This window comes from Salvia splendens, chromosome 2 (assembly GCF_004379255.2).
Source record: "Salvia splendens isolate huo1 chromosome 2, SspV2, whole genome shotgun sequence".
Lineage (NCBI taxonomy): Eukaryota > Viridiplantae > Streptophyta > Magnoliopsida > Lamiales > Lamiaceae > Salvia > Salvia splendens.
The window spans coordinates 41,325,519-41,345,684 of NC_056033.1; the positions used below are offsets into that span (position 1 = coordinate 41,325,519).

General features: G+C 33.3%; 3 protein-coding genes across 5 annotated transcripts; all 3 read left to right on the top strand.

Moving 5' to 3' along the window:
- The first annotated feature begins 1,336 nt into the window (after positions 1–1,336).
- Positions 1,337–3,926, top strand: LOC121792882 (laccase-15-like). Of its 2 annotated transcripts, XM_042191010.1 has the most exons (7): positions 1,337–1,451; positions 1,530–1,681; positions 1,750–1,994; positions 2,075–2,203; positions 2,670–3,413; positions 3,537–3,611; positions 3,673–3,926. In XM_042191010.1, the coding sequence occupies exons 1-7, from the start codon at positions 1,362–1,364 to the stop codon at positions 3,801–3,803; spliced, it is 1,566 nt and encodes a 521-aa protein (XP_042046944.1). In that variant the 5' UTR covers positions 1,337–1,361; the 3' UTR covers positions 3,804–3,926. The 2 variants fall into 2 exon arrangements, with proteins under 2 accessions (XP_042046944.1, XP_042046943.1); XM_042191009.1 differs by having other exon boundaries at positions 2,670–3,611.
- Positions 3,927–13,687: 9,761 nt separating this feature from the next.
- LOC121792883 (laccase-15-like) lies at positions 13,688–17,166 on the top strand. The gene is made up of 6 exons (XM_042191011.1): positions 13,688–13,948; positions 14,091–14,242; positions 14,340–14,584; positions 14,664–14,792; positions 15,732–16,673; positions 16,774–17,166. The coding sequence occupies exons 1-6, from the start codon at positions 13,865–13,867 to the stop codon at positions 16,902–16,904; spliced, it is 1,683 nt and encodes a 560-aa protein (XP_042046945.1). The 5' UTR covers positions 13,688–13,864; the 3' UTR covers positions 16,905–17,166.
- Positions 17,167–17,455: 289 nt separating this feature from the next.
- On the top strand, positions 17,456–20,138 carry LOC121766822 (probable F-actin-capping protein subunit beta). 2 transcript variants are annotated; one of them, XM_042163064.1, is made up of 8 exons: positions 17,456–17,691; positions 18,532–18,602; positions 18,816–18,929; positions 19,100–19,152; positions 19,268–19,341; positions 19,410–19,529; positions 19,608–19,703; positions 19,795–20,138. In XM_042163064.1, the coding sequence occupies exons 1-8, from the start codon at positions 17,563–17,565 to the stop codon at positions 19,885–19,887; spliced, it is 750 nt and encodes a 249-aa protein (XP_042018998.1). In that variant the 5' UTR covers positions 17,456–17,562; the 3' UTR covers positions 19,888–20,138. The 2 variants fall into 2 exon arrangements, with proteins under 2 accessions (XP_042018998.1, XP_042018996.1); XM_042163062.1 differs by having other exon boundaries at positions 17,458–17,691; positions 19,100–19,182.
- The last annotated feature ends 28 nt before the right edge of the window (positions 20,139–20,166 follow it).

Consider the following 20,166-nt stretch of genomic DNA (forward strand, 5'->3'; position numbering starts at 1 on the left):
TAAAATAATTAGCCCAATATGTAAATTTATTACGATAATAATCTCGAATTTGTTTACCGCCTCGTGAATGATAGTCTCATTTCGACTTTTTGGGATGTCTACAAAATATTTTTTCATTTATAAAAGTAAAAGTTTATCTCTCGTATTTTACTATTTTTTCTCTTTTTTTAATCCACTTTTTCACCATCTTTCTCTCTATTTCTTACTTTACCTACTTTTTCTCCTCATCTATCTTAATTTACTAATTTTCCATTAAAATCCTATCTTCCATAAATGAGACTTTTTTTTACAGAGGCAGTATTTAATACTATGTGATATTTCTAACTTTGTACTATATATTTAAAATGTCTGTGGGAAGAGGATAAGTTTGAAACATAAATCTGATATTTTTTATTCTCTTAAATTTGAATTTTTGATTGAGATAAAACTTTGTTAAAACTTGGAATTGTTTAAAATACACGCTAGAGTTACAATTTCGGAAATGAGTAATTATTTGCAGAAAATTATATATGACTCAAAGATAGTATATTGAAAATGATTTGTAACTAATTTTGCACTTAATTAGAGAGGCTAGGAGTAAAACTAAGGTTTGATTTTTATTTATCAGCTCCTTACAAAAATAGTGAAATTGTATACAAAACTAGCTTTGTGTTCTTAATTGTCATCTTTTTAGCTTGTGAGTTTTGTACACTTAAAAAACAGTGAAATTTTATATGAGAATAAAGCTCCCCATTCATAAAATATTACAACATTGATGTGATAATAATATTACAAGAAAACATTAAATGCCTTTATATATAAAGATGCACATGCACTAGTTTGGTTGAAACTCTACTGACATTTATTAATTTGCGGCAAAGAATTTAAAGCTGATAATATGCCAGAACATCTCTTGCTTTATTAGTCTCAAATCATCAATTAACAAATTAATCAATTATGTCAAAATCCAAAAGCTAAGTCACTCTAAAAATCTCATCACACATCTTTCATCAAAAATGAAAAAAGTCGAAGAATATCACTAAATCACAAAGTTGAAAACAGGTGCAATATTGGTAAAACAAAGCAACCAGACATAAATTAAAGTGACCATGTTATAAAAGAATAGTTTTTACCTCTAATTACCATAAATCATGACACCTTATAACAGTAACATTAGATAGAATTTGATCAAAAATATCAGTCAAAATATTCTTCTATTGAGATTAAATATCACACAACATGTAAAAAAATCAACTTTGAGCAATCTACTTTATATCATAAATAGAATTTTCCATATCTAAGAACTTTACTCTTCACAATGCTATAAATTGCACATCAAAACAAACAAAGTCACATACCAAAAAAATTTGTTTTCTCACACCATGTTTTTCAAATATCACTACTGCATTTTACTCATATTGATCTTTGCCATCTGCATAAAAGCTTCCAAGATTCGACGCTACCGCTTCGTCGTGAGTGCTTCTCTTCCTTAGTGTTCGTGTTCGTGTTTGTGTTCGTTTTCATTTTTTTAACTAATTATTTTGTTGCAGGTTAGGGAAGCTTTATATGAAAGATTATGTGAGAAAAAGTGGATTTTAACAGTGAATGGGAAATTCCCAGGCCCTACTCTCAAGGTTCATGCAGGGGAAACCATTATAGTGGATGTATTCAACAAGGGAAATTACAATATTACCCTTCACTGGTAACACTCTTTTCCTCAACCCCAAATTCAGCTCCATGTCCAAATCCGTCTTTTTCCGCACTTTTCAGGCACGGAGTGAAGCAGCCTCGGAATCCGTGGACTGACGGCCCCGCGTACGTCACCCAGTGTCCGATCCAGCCCGGGAACCAATTCAGTCAAAAGGTCATATTCTCCAAGGAAGAAGGGACGCTGTGGTGGCACGCCCACAGCGACTGGTCCCGTGCCACGGTGCACGGGGCCATCGTGGTGCGCCCGAAGCCTGGGGGCACGTACCCATTCCCCAAGCCCGATAAGGAAGTCCCTGTCATACTAGGTGAGTTCGGACTACATTTTTAGGTGCGTTTCGTAATTGATTGTAAAAGCGAGTATTTTTTCGTGTCGATTTTTGTTTAGGGGAGTGGTGGAGGGAGGATGTGATGAAAGTTTTGGAGGAATTTGTTGCTTCGGGAGGGCAACCGAGGAATTCCGATGCGTATACTATAAATGGGCAGCCTGGGGATTTATATCCTTGCTCGTCGCCTCGTAAGTCATTATTTTATTTATTTAAATGATTTTGGAAATTAGAAAATGTGACTTAGATTGGAAAGAAGTGGCTTTAGTAGGATGAAATTGGTAGCAATAATGCAGGAGGCTTCCTACTATACTAACCATTTATTATAGTATTTCGACCTAGAAAATTATCGATGAGATCTTCACATCATTTTTAAAATTATTGTTATATGATAGACTCTAATTAATATTTTCACGGAAAATTTTGTAATTTTTAAAATTACTACTCGTATATACAATAATAATGAATTATATAGTGTAAAAATTAATTATAATAAAAATATTACTACAAAGTTTAATTGAGTTAGTGAACCATAATTAATAGTCTTAATAGGAACTAAAATATAAAAAGGAACAAAATTATTAGCGACTAAGAAAAATTGAAAGCATGACACTAAAAGTGAAATAGAGAATCTCATATGTTTTACTCACCTTGCAGATATATTCGTTATGAAGGTGGACCACGGCAAGACGTACCTCTTACGCATAGTCAATGCCGCCATGAATGAGATCCTCTTCTTCGGGGTGGCGCGCCACGCCCTCACACTAGTCGCGACCGACGGGTGCTACACCACTCCGCTCACCAAAGACTACATAGTGATTAGCCCAGGCCAGACAATGGACTGCCTCCTCCACGCCGACCAGGCGCCGGGCCAGTACTACATGGCCACCCACCCCTACACAAACGGATTCGGGATCACCTTCGACAACACGACCGCTACCGCACTCCTCCAATATTCCCGCACCCGTCCTGGCCCGCCCGAATTCCCCAAACTACCCTTGTCCAATGACACGTCAGCAGCCCTAAACTACACCTTTAGCATCAAAAGCCTAATGTCCAAACTCCACCCATTCATAGTCCCTCAAAAGATCGACAAACAAATCATCACCACCGTCTCCGTCAACGCCTTCCCTTGTGGGCCCGGGGAGACCTGCGCCGGCCGCAACGGGACCCGCCTCGCGGCCTCCATGAACAACGTCAGCTTCGTGGCCCCGCCGATCGACATCCTCGAGGCCTACTTCTACCAAATCTCCGGCATATTTAGCAAGAAATTCCCTTTATCTCCACCTTTTGTGTTCAATTACACGTCCGATTTCATCCCATTCGAGCTACAAATTCCTAAAAGGGGCACCAAAGTTGCAATGTTGAGGTACAACTCCAACATTGAGGTCATTTTCCAAGGTACAAACCAAGTGGTGGGGCTTGATCACCCTATGCATTTGCATGGATTTAGTTTCTTTGTTGTTGGTTGGGGATTTGGCAACTTTGATCCAATAAAAGATCCCTTGAGCTATAATATCGCAGACCCGCAGAAGCGTAACACTGTTATCGTGCCCAAAAGTGGGTGGGTCGCAATTAGGTTCACTGCCGACAATCCAGGTATTCAAGTCATATTTCAATTTCCATTTTATATGCTATAGTTTAATTTTATAACATGTAGGGGTGTGGTTCTTGCATTGCCATTTTGAGCGGCATACGACGTGGGGGATGGAGACGGTGTTCATCGTGAGGAGCGGAAGAGGGGCGGAGGAGCGAGTGCTCCCGCCGCCGCCGGATATGCCGCCGTGTTGATCTTTTCCGGTTATAGTAGTGCCTATGTTAATAGTTCAAGTGTTTGATATTTTCATTTATTAATTGATTTTAAAGTGTTGGACGTGATACAAGACGTTTCTAAAATAATTGAATAGCACTTTACGATTTTATACCACTCCTCCTACTATGTTTTTTGGACTACTTTTCGAAATGTCACAAAATAGAAAACTTGGGTTTGCACTCCTAAATTTCGTTTACGCGACAAAGATGATATTTTTTTTATTCTTATGACTAAACATCTTTATTAGTGGACCTATATATAATTTCTACTAAAGAAATCGAAGAGAGAAAATTAATTGTAGTGTGGCTAACCGCTAATATAATTGGATAATTTGATTGCATGAATTGCTCCTACTTAACTTTAAAGGCCGGCCCAATTCATAAAGACGATAGTCCAAATTATATTTCTTTTGTCCTCTTTCAAGAATAACTAATTTAATACATACCCTCAAGTTTATAGAATAAAACTTTCACATCAGTCGTTTAGTATTGAGAAATCTTGCCTTTCGGTAAATTTATCGTTGAAAATGATATATTTCATTACGAATTCAAAAATATACATCATCATAAGTCATAAAGTTGAATTGACTGAATTAATTATGAATGTGCACTATTATACTTGTACATAAATTATGTGAATTTGGTCTAAATTTGAGAGAATCAAGACATTATCATATATAACTGATTGTTATAGTAATTGAAAAATTACCATTGTTATTCTATACATTTTGGGCCAGATGAATTAACTTTTGAGCCCATAGATTTTCATTAGCGTATGATTCTAGTTAATTGTTACTAGTATTAATTGTTTTAGTAATTTATCCGAAAAGTATAAATTTATTTATATTTGGCTATTTGCCTAGTCAGCCTAGTCACAATCTTACTATTGTAATGGTTCGCCAAATTTTGCTTATGAAAATTCTCGACTACTATTATTTTTTGCAGTACATGATGTATCATAATTATTGGCACCTCATATACCATATATCTCATTAAAATTCCTTTTCAGATGTTACATAATTTTCTAACTTATTTTGTTCCAGTCCAATTAGTTAGCAGGTTTGATACATATGTAAGAACAGGCTCTAGCATACTTATAAGCCCAATATTACAACCTAATCTGATATTAGGCCCACTGTTAAACTTTTAGGGTATTCACTGCTTTAATTACATTGAATAACTACAATATTTATATAATCTGAAATGTTGGATAAACTGAAAGGTCATCTTGGTTTTTGTGATGTTTTTTAAGTTAACTCTTTTAAAGCTTTACAAGTTTACATTTGAAATTCTTAAAAAGATGACTAAATCCTCAGTTTGTTCTTACATTCTGCAATACTTGAAGAGTTGTGCATGTCAACAGATAACACCTCCAACTTCAGATGAGTAAATATACCTTACAATTATTGTCAAGATCTGACATTTTTCGAGCTAGGTCTTTTTTCTTTGGCTGTTTATGAAATCTTAGATCATATAGGTTAATCTTACTCGGAAATACTCTCCCTATCTTTGGAGGCACGCATTAATATGTTGAATTTAACTTTAGGATATCAATATATGTAACACTATGTTACGGACTCAATTCCCACATCGGTTGTGAGAACAACTGATGTGGGGTATATAGACTAAATGAGTTCTCTCTCCTAACAGGCTAGTCTTTTGGGATGAGTTCTCCTGTTTGGTCTGTATCAATTGGTGCTTTCATTGAGAGCCCAAACGGCTCGGAGTGGTGGCCGGGCAACGAACTCGCCGTGACCAACGAGTGCGTTTGGGACCGCTCGGAGTGGTGGTCGGGCAAAGAATCCGCCGTGACCAACGTGGCCGTGACCAACGAGAACTCGGAGTGGTTGCCCACGGAGTGGTGGCCTGGCAAAGAACCAGCCGTGACCAAAGTGGCCGTGACCAACGAGGACGTTGGCCCTTAAAGGAGGGTCGAATGTTACGGACTTAATTCCCACATTGGTTGTGAGAACAACTGATATGGGGTATATAGACTAAATGAGCTCTCTCTCCTAACATGCTAGTCTTTTGGGATGAGTTCTCCCGTTTGGTCTGTATCAGACTAAATGGATTCTCTCTCCTAACAGGTTAGTCTTTTGGGATGAGTTCTCATGTTTGGTCTGTATCACACTATCCCATAATCACCGACAAAAACCAATTTCCAGGATTTATATTAATTAAATTTTATACTTTAAAAATTTATACTATTAATTGTCAATTTTAATCCCCCGACCAAACGTTCCACACTGCCCAAGTCAAGGAAGAGAGGTAGGTTGAGATTTTTGTAAAGAATTCAATTATTTATTCATGTGTTAGGTAACACTTCGTACATTTTGATCGAGTTTTACTTTTACATATTTAGGTTACTTTTTATGAACGTGTCATGTGGAGGGGTATAACAGTAAATCTTTTCGGCTGCTATGATTCAATCATTTTCATTTTTGTTTCTACCTTATTTATCGTGGATAGGATCTAATCTAATACTCTATCTTTCCCGTTAGAAATGAAACGTTTTCCTTTTTGGTATGTCCCATTAAAAATGAAACGTTTCTAAAAATGGAAACAATACTCTCTACTTTTTCTTCTCTCTTCATTAACTCACAAAACAATACTGCATAAAATCTCGTGCCAAAAAACAAATGTTGCATATTTAATGGGACGGAGGGAGTATTGTTTTGGGGTCTATTTATCTTTCATCTACAAATTTTACATTGTGAAATATCGTCAGAATAAATTTCTCACACGTTTTGAAAAAAATTAGGAGTTTGTAATTTACTTTTAATCAAGTTACATTAACTGTCTTAATTAAAACATTAATTAATATACATACGATATCATACTGTATAAAAAAAGGCAAAATTAATTTGACAGCATGCAGTATGCACGGCAAAAACTCTCGTCAGAAAATTCAAAGTCAATACACTTTACTTACTGGTATTTTCTTACGCAACATTAATTATAAAATAAATGTCCTAATTATTCTATAAAGTCACCGTCATGTCGCATAATTTAAATTGACACTTGGTATTATTAATTTTGAAAACATATATATAGTCTAGGAAGCTAAGCAAATAGCCGGTTAATTTCTTGTACTCACTACTTTTATTGATTAATTAATGGTTGGTTTTCTAATATTGATGTGGTCTGAATTTGTATTTATTGCGGTATAATACCTAGTGTAAACGTATACTCATCTTTGAATGAGATATGTATACATATAATTAAAAGGTGTCATGAATTGTTGAAAAACCATCAATATTGGTAAACTAATTTAATCGATCCGGAGTCTAGACATATATTGAATGGGAAAAGATTGCACTTTTTTATTATTTTGAAAAGCAATCATAAAATCTCAGTACAGTTCTATTTTAAAAATTAAGATTAGTTTTTACTTAATTAATCCTCTTGTTATACGTAATCAATCTTGATATTAAAAAATAATTAGTTAAATTAACCGGAGAGCATAAAACACATAATTAGTTAAAAATAATCTTGATATCTTGATTGTTACGTTTGGCGATTTAGAGCATCTCCAGTGGGCGGATGTCTCACTCGGACATCCCGAAAACACCTCCTGCCACGTCACTAGGACTTCCCATTCCACTGCCACGTCACTAGGACATCCCCTTCACAATCCGCCCTTCCCTTCGCCCTTCCCACTAGGACTTCCCGCAATAAAAAAAATCACAAATTCACAAATAAAACAATTTACGTTTACGGAAATAAAATTTCAACACGAATACTAACGGAAAAAATTAACAACTTCATTTAAAAAAAAACATACATGATTTAACGAAAATTCAACGAGCCGTATATATAGAGTTTAAAAAAAATTTAAAAATCGGACGTCCACCCCACAATGGCGGACGTCCGCCCGCCCGTCGCGCCGACGTCCGAGGACACCCGACGTCCTCACGGGACGTCCGTATCCGACCTCCCCTGCCATAATGGCGGACGTCCCGGTCGCCCGTCGCGCACGTCCGACCGGACGTCCGCCATTGGAGATGCTCTTAGAGCGTCATTATAGTTGGAGAATGTTGATGGCTTTCATCGTCAAAGATGCAACTGTCAGACATTATGCCTCAAAGATACAACTGTCAGACATTTAGAGCGTGATTATGGCTTTCATGTTGATTAATATGTTAATTTTAACTTCACGTAAATCTAGTATTGTTGATTTAGATTTCGGTTATTTTATAACTTGTTATTATAATTAACTATAAATTTATAATGAATAAAGATAAGTTAACAAAAATTGTATATACAAATTGCCCTTAAAATTTTGAACCGGTGTTTTGTTTGAACCGGTTTACTTAGTAACTAATATCCATATACTCTACTTAATTATCCTTTTTGTTATATTTGTAAAGTGAAATCACTATTAAATTACATGGACTATATATGGAAATATAAAATTATGGATGATCACTGCAAATCACTATTTTAATAATCAGTATCATAAATTGAGGTAAAATAAATTTTGGTAGCCGATTAGTAGTCTTGCATTATATAGTTTGCCTAGTTATATAGTATTTTATTCCATTTACTTGGAGTTCTCATTTTATTACATTACTTGCAATTATATCTTATTTAGGATGTAATTATTTCTGATTCTTATATTGCACTCAAACAATCCTAAATTAATTTCTTATAGAAATTTATGATTTAAAAAATATAATTTGGTGCAAATAATTATGATTGTGTAAATTAAAAAATATTTAATTTAAAATTTAAAAATTAAGTATATATGAATGTAGTCATTTTAATAATTTGGAATTTTAAAAATTATTTAATAATAAAATATTTGAATGTAAATGTCTATGATATTTTGTTCGATGATAACACTAAGAAATTAATAATAAAAAATTGGAAATGAATGACTATGATATTTTGTTTGGTGATAACACTAAGAAATTAGGTATTTATATGATGTTTATAATTTAAAATTTTAAAATTATTTAATAATAAAATAAATCGATGTTAAATACTATGATTAGATTGTTAGATGATAACACTAAGAAATTAAGTATACATCCATGTAGTCATTTTTTTTAACTTTGAATTTTAACAATTATTTAATAATAAAAAAATTAGATGCGAAATACTAATAGTATTTCTTTGGATGATAAGACTAAAAATTGAAGTATATACAATGTAGTATTTTTTATAACTCAAAATTTAAAAATTATTTATAAATAAAATAATTGGACGTGAATAACTATGATTATCTTATTTGATGATAACACTAAAATTAAGTATATATGCATAGTTCTAATAGTCGTTTATAACTTGAAATTTTAAAATAACTCCTATTTTATAACTAAACATTATGATGTGAATGAGTATGCTATTTTGTTTGATAATAAAACTATGAAATGAAGTACATAGCATGTAATCATTTTTATAAACAGAAATTTTAAAAATCATTTAATAATAAAATAATTAGATATGAATGACTGATGATTTCATTTGATAATAACACTAAGAAATTAACTATATTAGATATAGTAGTTATTGTAACTTAGAATTTTAAGAATGATTTAATAATAAAATGTTTTGATGTGAAATACTATTATTTCTTTGGATGATACTAACACTAAGAAATTTAGTACAGATGCATGTAAACATTTTTTTTTATAATTTATGAATTTAAAACTTATTAATAAGAAAATAATTGAATGTGAATCACTATGGTTATTTCATCGGATGATAACACTAAAAAATTAAGTATATATGCATGTAACACTAAAAAATTAAGTATATATGCATGTAACACAAAAAAATTAAGTATATATGCATGTCGGCATTTTAATAACTTAAAATGTTAATAATTATTTAATAATAAAATAATTAGATGCAAAATATTTTATTATTTCATCGGGCGATAACACTATGTAAGTAAGTATAATCATGTAGTAATTTTTATAACTTGAAATTTAAAAATTATTTATTAATAAAATAATTGGATGTGAATTAGTACTATGATTATTTTGTTTGATGGTAACATAGAGAAATTAAGTATATTTGCATGTAGTTATTTTCATAATTTAGAAAATTAAAATTATTTGATAATATAATATTTGGATGTGAATGACTATGATTATTTTGTTGAATTATAACAATAAGAAATTAAATCTACTACAACTTAAAATTTTAAGAATTAGTTAATAATAAAATAATTAAATGTGAAATACTAATATTATTTCATAACACTAAGAAATTAAATATGTACGATATAGTTATTTTTTATAATTAGAAGAAATTATGCAACTAGTGTATGTTATCTACCGAATTGATTGCATAGATGTAGTAAATCATTTCATAAATGTATAAATGTTGATTATGGAAAACTTAATTTTTCCTAAATGAAAAGGGAAGGGTAATCATGTAATGCATTAAATTAATTAATCATCATAAATATATTGTAATTGTAGAATACCTAAAATATCCAATTGTGTACATACAAGCTTTGTTAATTTATCACTACTCATTTATAATTTAGATTAATGGTTGATTTTAGGTAGTTTCATTTGAAGGGGTCATAATTATTTCAACTTCAATTAATTTTTTTAGAGAAAAAAACACTTCATTTAAGATGGTGAATAAGAACAGTATATATCTAATGATTGAAAAGATCATTATCAAAAAACATTCATTAGGTCTAATTACAAATAATGATTCATCAACACATGTACCTGCAATAACAAAAACGTGTAATATTGGTATTAATTTTCATGTTTTTCATGCAACTCGAATTGGCAATAAAAATGTTTTTAGACTCTGGACTTAATTCATTTACTATTTTAGAGAAAGAGATTTAATTACATCAACAAATGATTATCAAACAACTACTAAAGTGATTCTTGATTAGGTTTGAATACATAAATAAGAGATCTACACGAAATATATTTTTATTTAGTAATTTTTAACAACACTGTTGAAATTTGAAAACAACAATTTGGATAGATATGTGCGCACTATGTATAGATATATCATAGATAAAAACATGACTACTTTGTTGCATAATGAAAAGTTGATTGAAACAGGCCGACATTATATTAATTAATACTACAAATAAAGGATCTTTACATTTTCATGCATTATATAAAAATGGATAATTACCTAACCGACTAACTTAGGCTTTTATTCGAGACCTCGAGAACTATGCTGGCCAGGTATATTTTCCATAATTTAATAGATATTTTTTAAGTAATTCAAATTATTATTAGATTTTTGCATAGCAATTTGCATAAATTTTAAATTAATTTAAGAGTTTGCAAATGAGAAAAATGGATTTATTCTATTGAAAATAGATTTTAAATCAAATTATTAATAGATTTATGTTTTTCAAAAATTTCTATGTCTACATGCGTTACGTACAGAATTGTTATTATTTGAATGTAAAATTAAAAAAAAGAAAGTCATATATTCCAGAAATGCTCAAGTCTTCTCTATAATGTAAAAGCATAGTGCTTTTTTTTTAAAAAAAATCAACCAAGTATAATCAGTTATCCTTATTTCCAATTATTATTGTAAATAAGTAAACAAAATAGTATGGTAATATAGTATAAGTATAAATGTTTTACTATATAGTTTGAATAAACTGAAAAAAGACGAAATGCATTCATCAGTGGAATAATGTAAATATATGAGAAAGCAAAATATAACGATGTATTTTACAAATTAATGATCAATTAATTATACTAGTATATCTTGTCATATTAACACATCCTTTTTTAATGTATATTTTCGTCGTTAGTAATGAAATGAAATAAAATAAAAATTGAGAGAGGGAGGGAGAAGTTCAGAGAGAATAGCATTAGTCTAAAAAGGTATCACGTTCTTATCAATGTTGGGAAGAGAACAATAATAGCTAGGCATATTTAATATCTGTTGAATAATTACAAAAGTGAGCGATTATAATCAAAGCATTTAATTTCGATCGTTGAGTAATTACCACACGTTCATTAATTTCATTGCGTATCAATGTCTTTTTCATTCAACTTTTCTTATCTCCAAAAATCTTTTGTAGTAAGATATTAATGTATTTAACTATTTACAAATCAATAAAAACGACATAATTAGCAATTCAACACATGATCATTTGCTTAGAAGTTCATTATGCCTCTACCTCATGAATTCTTTTTAACGTGGAAAAAAAATAAATAAATAATTGACTATTCCTTAAATATGGAAAGTAACTATGTATAGGCAGATACTACATATTAACATTTTATTAATGCTATAGCCTATAGCATTTTATTAATTTTAAAAGAATATTCTTAATTATTTTCCTATCCAAAAAAGATTATTTATTCCGACCAGATACTTCGATTATTGTAGTGAAATTGAGTTGTGACATCTGGCCTTTTTAGAGAGGGAGAGATAGTCAAAGGAGGAAAAAAAAATAGACCTAGCCTTTTACGGTGGACGGTGGAACGCATTAAAAAAATGGTGAATTTTCTTATTAGAAATAGTCCTATAAATCTATTATCATAAATTCTTTAATTAATAGTATATCCATAATTTATTAAGACTCAAATATGTAGAGACCGATTGTGTGATTAATTTGGTATTCTTTAATACTTTTTCGTGATTTGTGTTTGATATTTCGCATGCAGCACCAATAATATTAAAGGATATAGAAAACATTTGAGAAAATAGCACAAGTATAATTTAATTGGTTGGATTGGATTGGATTGAGATTTGAAACTGATGGATGCAAACGAAATGATATCGATTTGAAAGAAACTCACACCATTAATCAACAATTTATTGACAAACAGGTTTATAAAAAAAAACAGGCTAAGAGCACAAGCAACTAAAAATAATATAACAGGGAGTACTAATTATTTACAAATATCACTATACATTCTTGCTTCAACTATACACCAATGAAAATGTGTTTCTCAAATATATAAATGATGTACTATTTTTCTTTTCATTATTTAATTTACTATGATAATATACTTGGTTAGTGGTTGTGAATGACTGATTTTTAAAACTTTTACAGCCTTGGTTTCGTGTTTTCGTCGGTTACATCAGAAACTACTTCCTTAAATCAAATGTCGTGAGACAAAAAAAATGTCATAGTCATGATATCAGCGGCTAATTTCACCATAATTTAATCAATTTTCACTTCTTTTCCGAACAAGCTACCCTAATAATTAACTTGTAGTACTCCCTCCGTTTCTTCATAGTTGGGGCGAAACTTTTCGGCACGGAGTTTCAGAAAAGAATGTTGGGTGTGTTAAATAAATAGATAAAAAAGTAAGAGAGAGGAAAATGTAGAGAGAATAAAGTATAAAGTGAATAAAGTAGAGAGAATAAAGTAAGGAAGAGTAAAGTAAGAAATAGAAAAAAGTTATCATATATGTAAATGACTCAACTGTGAAGGAACTTTTCGAAATAGAAAAATGACTCAACTATGAATAAACAGAGGGAGTACTACTTATCATTCAATGAAACAGCTCAAACGAGCTTTCTTTATCAAGTTGAAATCCAAACAGCTAACAAGTAGTAAGAGTAGTAGTACCTTGGTTCATTTAGAGCTATTAGCCCACTTTAAAAGAGTGTATAAATCTCAATAATTTCATGTCACAAAATTCAATTGATTTCTTTGAAGTTACATATAGCCGACGGATCGCTGTCAAAGAAGCAAATTCCTCCACGCACATGTTGAAGACTAGTCCAAGATTTTCCAATTTCTTTAAAATTTTGAAACTCAACCAAATAAAGCCTGTCTCTAACAATTCGTTAATGGTTGGTAAATACGGAGTATATATGTTGAATAAGATTGGAATCATTATAGAAGAGACGTGACAAAATAAGACATATGGCTACCACTTCCATTTTTGTCAACACACACGCACACACGTAGCAAGTCACACACAACTTTTTCAAGAATCCTCTCTCTCTCTCTATATATATATAGCAGAAGCATTAGCTTTATATTGAAGATAATTCACAAAGGCAAAAACCTACGTTAGTTAATTTTTTGCTCAAGAAGGAAGCAATATTGTACTACTATCTTAAAGACCATGAGAATCTTGCATTTTCTTGCCATTTTTCTCTTGTGTGGAGTGATTTCTAGCCATGCCAAAACTCATCATCAAACCTTTGTTGTAAGTTGATATTTTACGCAATAATTGTTTCATGCAACCTTGTTTTGTGGGGGGTTTTTGTGGTTGTGGTTACTTTAAACCTTGTCACATGCTATTACTATCTTTTTATATATAATAATTTTTGGAAATGAATTATTTGCAGGTGAGTGATACTCCATATAGCAGGCTATGTAGCAACAAAAGTATATTGACAGTAAATGGGAAATTTCCTGGTCCAACTATTCGTGTGACAGAGGGTGATACAATTGCAATTGTTGTTGCGAATAGAGCAAAAGAGAATATAACCATTCACTGGTAATACTTTTTTTTTTGTGTGTGTGTGTGTGTGTGTCTCTCTCTCTCTATATAAATATATGTGTTGAAGATTGAAGGATGTTTTGGTGGTGTGAAGGCATGGGGTGAAGCAGCCGAGGTATCCGTGGTCGGATGGGCCGGAATACATAACACAATGCCCGATCCGGCCCGGGACTAATTTCAGCCAGAAAATTGTGCTATCGGACGAGATTGGGACTATGTGGTGGCATGCACATAGCGACTGGTCACGGGCTACGGTACATGGTGCTCTGATAGTTTATCCTCGTATCAAGAATGACTATCCTTTCCCCGTGCCCGATGAAGAAGTTCCAATCATTATAGGTACAGTCTTTTTTTCCATAAATATAGTACTGATATTATCTTTATTTTTATTAATTGTTTAAAAAAAAATTATTTGCAGGAGAGTGGTGGAAAAGTGATGTGTTTGCTGTTTTGAATGAATTTCTTGCGAGTGGAGGAGGCCCTAATATTTCTGATGCATATATGATAAATGGACAACCTGGTGATTTGTTTCCATGCTCAAAAAAAGGTTTGAGTTTCTTTAATTTTTTTAAGACTTTGGGCTTGTTCGGTTAAAAATATTGCACTCCACATCTCGTAATTGAGGGTTATGTATTATGTAGGTTAATGAGATTGAATCACACCGTAATTCTAAACGAATAATTATATAATAATACTAGTTATCCCGCTGACTAAAATAATCTCATAAATATAAACACAATCTAGGTCGCGTCAGAATATCATATGAAATTCTCTAATCCACAATCGTACAAGTACGTGCCAGTTCTCTAGGACCGACACGTATGCGACAATATATTTTTATACGAAGTATATTTTTAAATTTGATTTTATTGAATACACATATAGGGGCCAATCTTCAAAAATAGTTTCTAAACTGTCGATTTTGGGAAAAATGCATTTGTTGCAAAAGGTACCTCCACCAAACATGGAAAACGTTGAAAGAGAAATATTACCTCTAGTATTTTTTTTGAAAATAAATAAATTTACTACTACTATATTCCAATTTGTGGGACACAGAGAGCCTTTAATATCTTAGTGAACAATGACACTTTAGATGGTAATTATGTCGTTAAGGACATATTTTTTCAATTATTTGAGTTGTCAAAATTTTCTTTGATATATATTGGAAAAAGAACGGTCTAGAAAAAGCCATGACTATACTCTACAATGATTAGAACATGTGTTTGTGGACTTTTACTTACTTAAAAATCAGATAACTTAATTTCTAAAGAATCTCTAAAATTATAAGATACGGTCTACCTTAATTTTCGGTATGGATTTTAAAATGTTTAAACAAAATTTCGTGTGCGTGCGTTGAATTATTACATGAGTTTATGCAATAAAAAAATTTATTTCAAAATTTTCGCATTTTTTTTAATATTTATTTCACATTAAGAAATACTGTATGAGTTTCCATGAATCTCTAAGATTTACTGAATCCATGCAGATACTTTCAAGCTCAAAGTCGAACAAGGCAAAAGATACCTAATTCGAATGGTGAACGCCGTGATGAACAACATTATGTTCTTCCGAATCGCGGGCCACAACGTGACCATCGTTGGCTCGGATGGCGCGTACCTCAAACCCTTCACCTCCAACTACATCGCCATCTCCCCCGGCCAGACCATCGACTTCCTGTTCGTCGCCGACCAAAACCCTAGCCACTACTACATGGCCTCCAGAGCCTACGCTGTCGTCGGAGATTTCAACAGCAACACCACCACCGCCCGCGTCGAGTACGCCGGAAACTACACCCCACCGGCGTCACCAGAGCTCCCGACCCTCCCCAACTTCACCGACACCGCGGCATCGGTCAACTTCACCGCTCAATTCCGCAGCCTCGCCTATGAAAACCACCCGATCAACGTGCCGTTGGATGTGACGACGAAGCTCCTATTCACACTGTCGATCAACACCCGAAACTGCCCTAATTCTGATTGTGGCGGCCCAGATGGGAACCGACTGCTCGCGAGTGTCAACAACATCACGTGGCAGTCACCGGGGATTGCGATTCTTCAAGCTTACTACCAAAGTGTGAACGGCGTCTTCGAAGACAATTTCCCTAGCAATCCACCGTTTCCCTTCAACTACACAGCAGACTTCGTCCCTCAAGATCTGTGGGAGCCACAGAACGGGACGAGGGTGAGGATGCTGGACTTCAACGCGACGGTGGAGCTCGTGTTTCAGGGTACTAGCACGGCCAGATCGCCGCTCGACCATCCCATGCATCTCCACGGCCACAGCTTCTACGTCGTGGGCTGGGGGTATGGGAATTTCAACTCCACCCGGGACCCACCAAACTACAATCTCATCGACCCGCCGCTACAGAACACCATCGCTGTGCCTAGAGCTGGTTGGACTGCGATCAGATTCGTTGCAAATAATCCAGGTATAATAAGAAAACCTCAATAGTTTGACCGGTCAAACAAGCTAGGTATAAAATAAAATACCTCTTGTTATTAAAAATTGTTTTAATCTCATTTTTGTAGGGGTCTGGCTAATGCATTGCCATTTCGAGAGACATATAACATGGGGAATGGAGATGACGTTTATTACCAGAAATGGAAAGGGCCCAAATGATACGATGCTTCCTCCACCCTCGGATTTCCCTATGTGTTGATCAAATTTAGGGGAAATTTTCAATGTACGAATATTCAAGTATTCGTGATTTAAAAATAGGTGGTGTGCGGAAAAATAAGTGTTTTCGAATTATAATAGTATTAGTTTTTTATCCTATATTTTTTTAATAATCGATTGGTCTAACCTGTGGGTTCCACATTGGGGAGAACTGAGAACATAATGAGCACTCATGTATTGTTGTGTATTGTGTAACATTCCGACTTTTATAAGTGAAATAGATATAGTTAATGAGATTTTATTTTGATGGTGGTTTATTAGGTTTTACTCCTAAGTCATTGTGTTTTAGTTGATGAGTTATTATTATGTGATATGATGTGTTCATTTGCTCTACTTTTTTAACTTAGCATTTGTACATTTACTAATCGAACATTTTTTAACACATGAATAATCAACATCAAATCCATATCTAGTACCTGTGTTTTTTGAGACGACGCTTATTTGATAAATAAAAAATTAAAAATATCTGGTGAAAATAAAAGAATAAAATATTGAGAACTTTTTAAATATTTGTGGTTGTGGGAAACGCAATCACAGATTCACAGGAAAAATAAAAAATGATTTTTTCCCCCCACAAATCCCACCCATTTTTAAAGAAATAATTTGACCCGAAAAGAAAGAACGAGAGGTCGAACGGAGAAATGGAGGCGGCAATGGGATTGATGCGAAGAATTCCGCCCAAGCACTCGGAAGCGGCGCTGTCTGCATTGTTAAGCCTTTTGCCGCACCACTCCGCTGATCTTCTCTCGCAAGTTGACCAGCCTCTTCAGGTGAAATTTGTGCAGTTTGTGTTCGATTCTATTTGTAAAAGTTCAGTTGGATTAATTCGATTCGACTGCATTTATACCAATATATATGTCCAGGAGGAAGTTGGAAATCATATAGAGTGAGAATTTTACTGGAGATTAAGAGGATAGGGGATTTGACTTTTGGAGGTTGTGAATCAGTCTGTTTCTGTGTTTTTGGGGGAAAATATATTAGTTTTGGCGGAATTATTATGGCGCTGTATAGCGCATCATATGTGACTCTGGATATTGTGTTCCTAATCAGTAATTGTTAGTTCGGGCTTTTTCATGTCTTGTTTTTCATGAATAGCTCTATTTAGGTTATGATTCGGTCTTACCTGCTACAAAGAAGCTGAAGCAGCTTATTCGTTTGAAGTTTACTGAATGTGTAGAGCTGGAAATGAAATAATTTCTTTGATGTTTGAGAATATACTTGGAAACTGTGGAAAAATACAGGAGAATATCTTATTTGAGAGTCGAGACGAATCGCTCTAGATAGAGCAAACATAAGGAGATAGATAGAGTGAATATATGCAGATGTTTAGCTATTTTATTTGTCAAGATTTGGTATTATAGTAGTACTTCACTTTAAGGAAAGTATGACCTTACTATCTTGATACCATTAATAAGTGCTTACACACACTCTCAATTGGTTGCATCTACTCAACATGAGGCTGTAAACTTTGTGGTGGTTAGATATGTGTTAACTGTAAAGTGAACAAGATGACTTGTTTAGTAAGCATTCTAGTTCAGTATATATAACCATCACACGTTTTTGTCACTCTCCATAAATGTTATTTTGCTAAACATAATGTTGTTCCTCAGGTTTTATGTGATGTTGATAGTGGGAAGGAGTTCATATTATGTGAGTATAACAGAGATGCAGATTCTTACAGGTACGCCGTGCACGCTAGTGTATGCTTCCACTAGATCTTGTGAAATATCATCAACGGCCAAGGACTTATTATGTTTATGATGAACAATTTTAACAAATAAACTGGATCTTGGACCAATGAGCATTCGAAAGCAAATGTTTTTGTCTTGTTTTTATCTTGCCACCCCTTACCTGAGATTGTTATTTTGGTTGTTTTTTGTTTTTGCTTCTGAAGATCACCTTGGTCAAACAAATACCATCCCCCACTAGATGACGGACTTTATCCATCTCAAGAGCTGAGGAAACTTGAAATGGAAGCAAATGATGTCTTCACGGTTTATTGTGACCAGTGAGGTCTTTTACTTACCTCGTACTTTATTTAACTATATACAAGCTTCTTGCTAACTGCTCGAAGTTTGAATCTATAATGTCGTTGTTATTTTTACTTTTCATATTTCTTTCTTGTTTCTCTGAGAGCTTCAACCTTCAATCAGTTTAAGTTGAATAATCAATCAATAGGTACTATGAAGGTGGTACTTCATCAGTGTATATCTGGGAGAATGAAGATGAAGGTTTTATTGGTTGCTTCTTAATAAAAAAGGGTGATTATTTTTCACCCATTATATATTTTTTTTTCTTACCATTACTTTCCTTCCACTACTTATGCATTGGTTTTCCCTTTTGAAGATGGTTCTAGAACTGCAGATGGTAGAAGAGGTTATTTAGAAGAAGGGTCTTGGGAAGCAATTCATGTCATTGAGGTATGTCATCTGAGTCTCAGTTTTCCTCTTGTTGTCATAGTTATGCTCATTTGTTTTTGAATTTATAGGTGGTTCCTCTAGATGAAGCAACTGCTCGCTACTGCTTGACTAGCTCTGTGATGCTCTCCTTGACCACAAATGATGAGTCGTCAGGAGCCTTCAACTTGTCAGGGTCGATTAGAAGACAGGTATTTTCTAGAAATGTGGTGATTTGGTATTGTTTATCTGCCTTTTCTCATAAGCATTTGCTCCTTTACTTAATACAGATGAATATGGATATTCCGGTTGATGAGGGTCATCTATGCAATATGGGAAGGATGGTCGAAGAAATGGAGAGCAAGCTGAGGTACTCGTTGGATCAGGTATGTGTGCAATCTGAAAACTTTACATTCATCTCTTATATGCAATTTCATCAATACGGAGTATAAGTAAAATATGTTGTGCCATTTTCAGGTCTATTTTGGGAAGACGAAGGAGATGATCTGCACATTGCGTCCACCATCTGAACTAGTTCAAACAAGCCTTCCTGAACAAATCAACAAGTGACATTCATGAACTATATGTACTCACTTTTGTTTTGCTTGTTTCCCGGCACAAGCAACGGTATTGCGTGTGATGTTTTGTCTATCTTGTTACTCATACTTGGATTCATTTGTTTTGAAAATGTTATTCAGTGTTGTGAAAGATAGGCTTTCCCTTTCCAGACTGTAGCATTGTTCCTTTATAAAATGAGCTCTTGTCTTGTATCACTGATTTTGTTATGAATGCATTGGACTAATACTGTTATAATATGATTATTATGAACTTCCCATAGTGAATTCAATC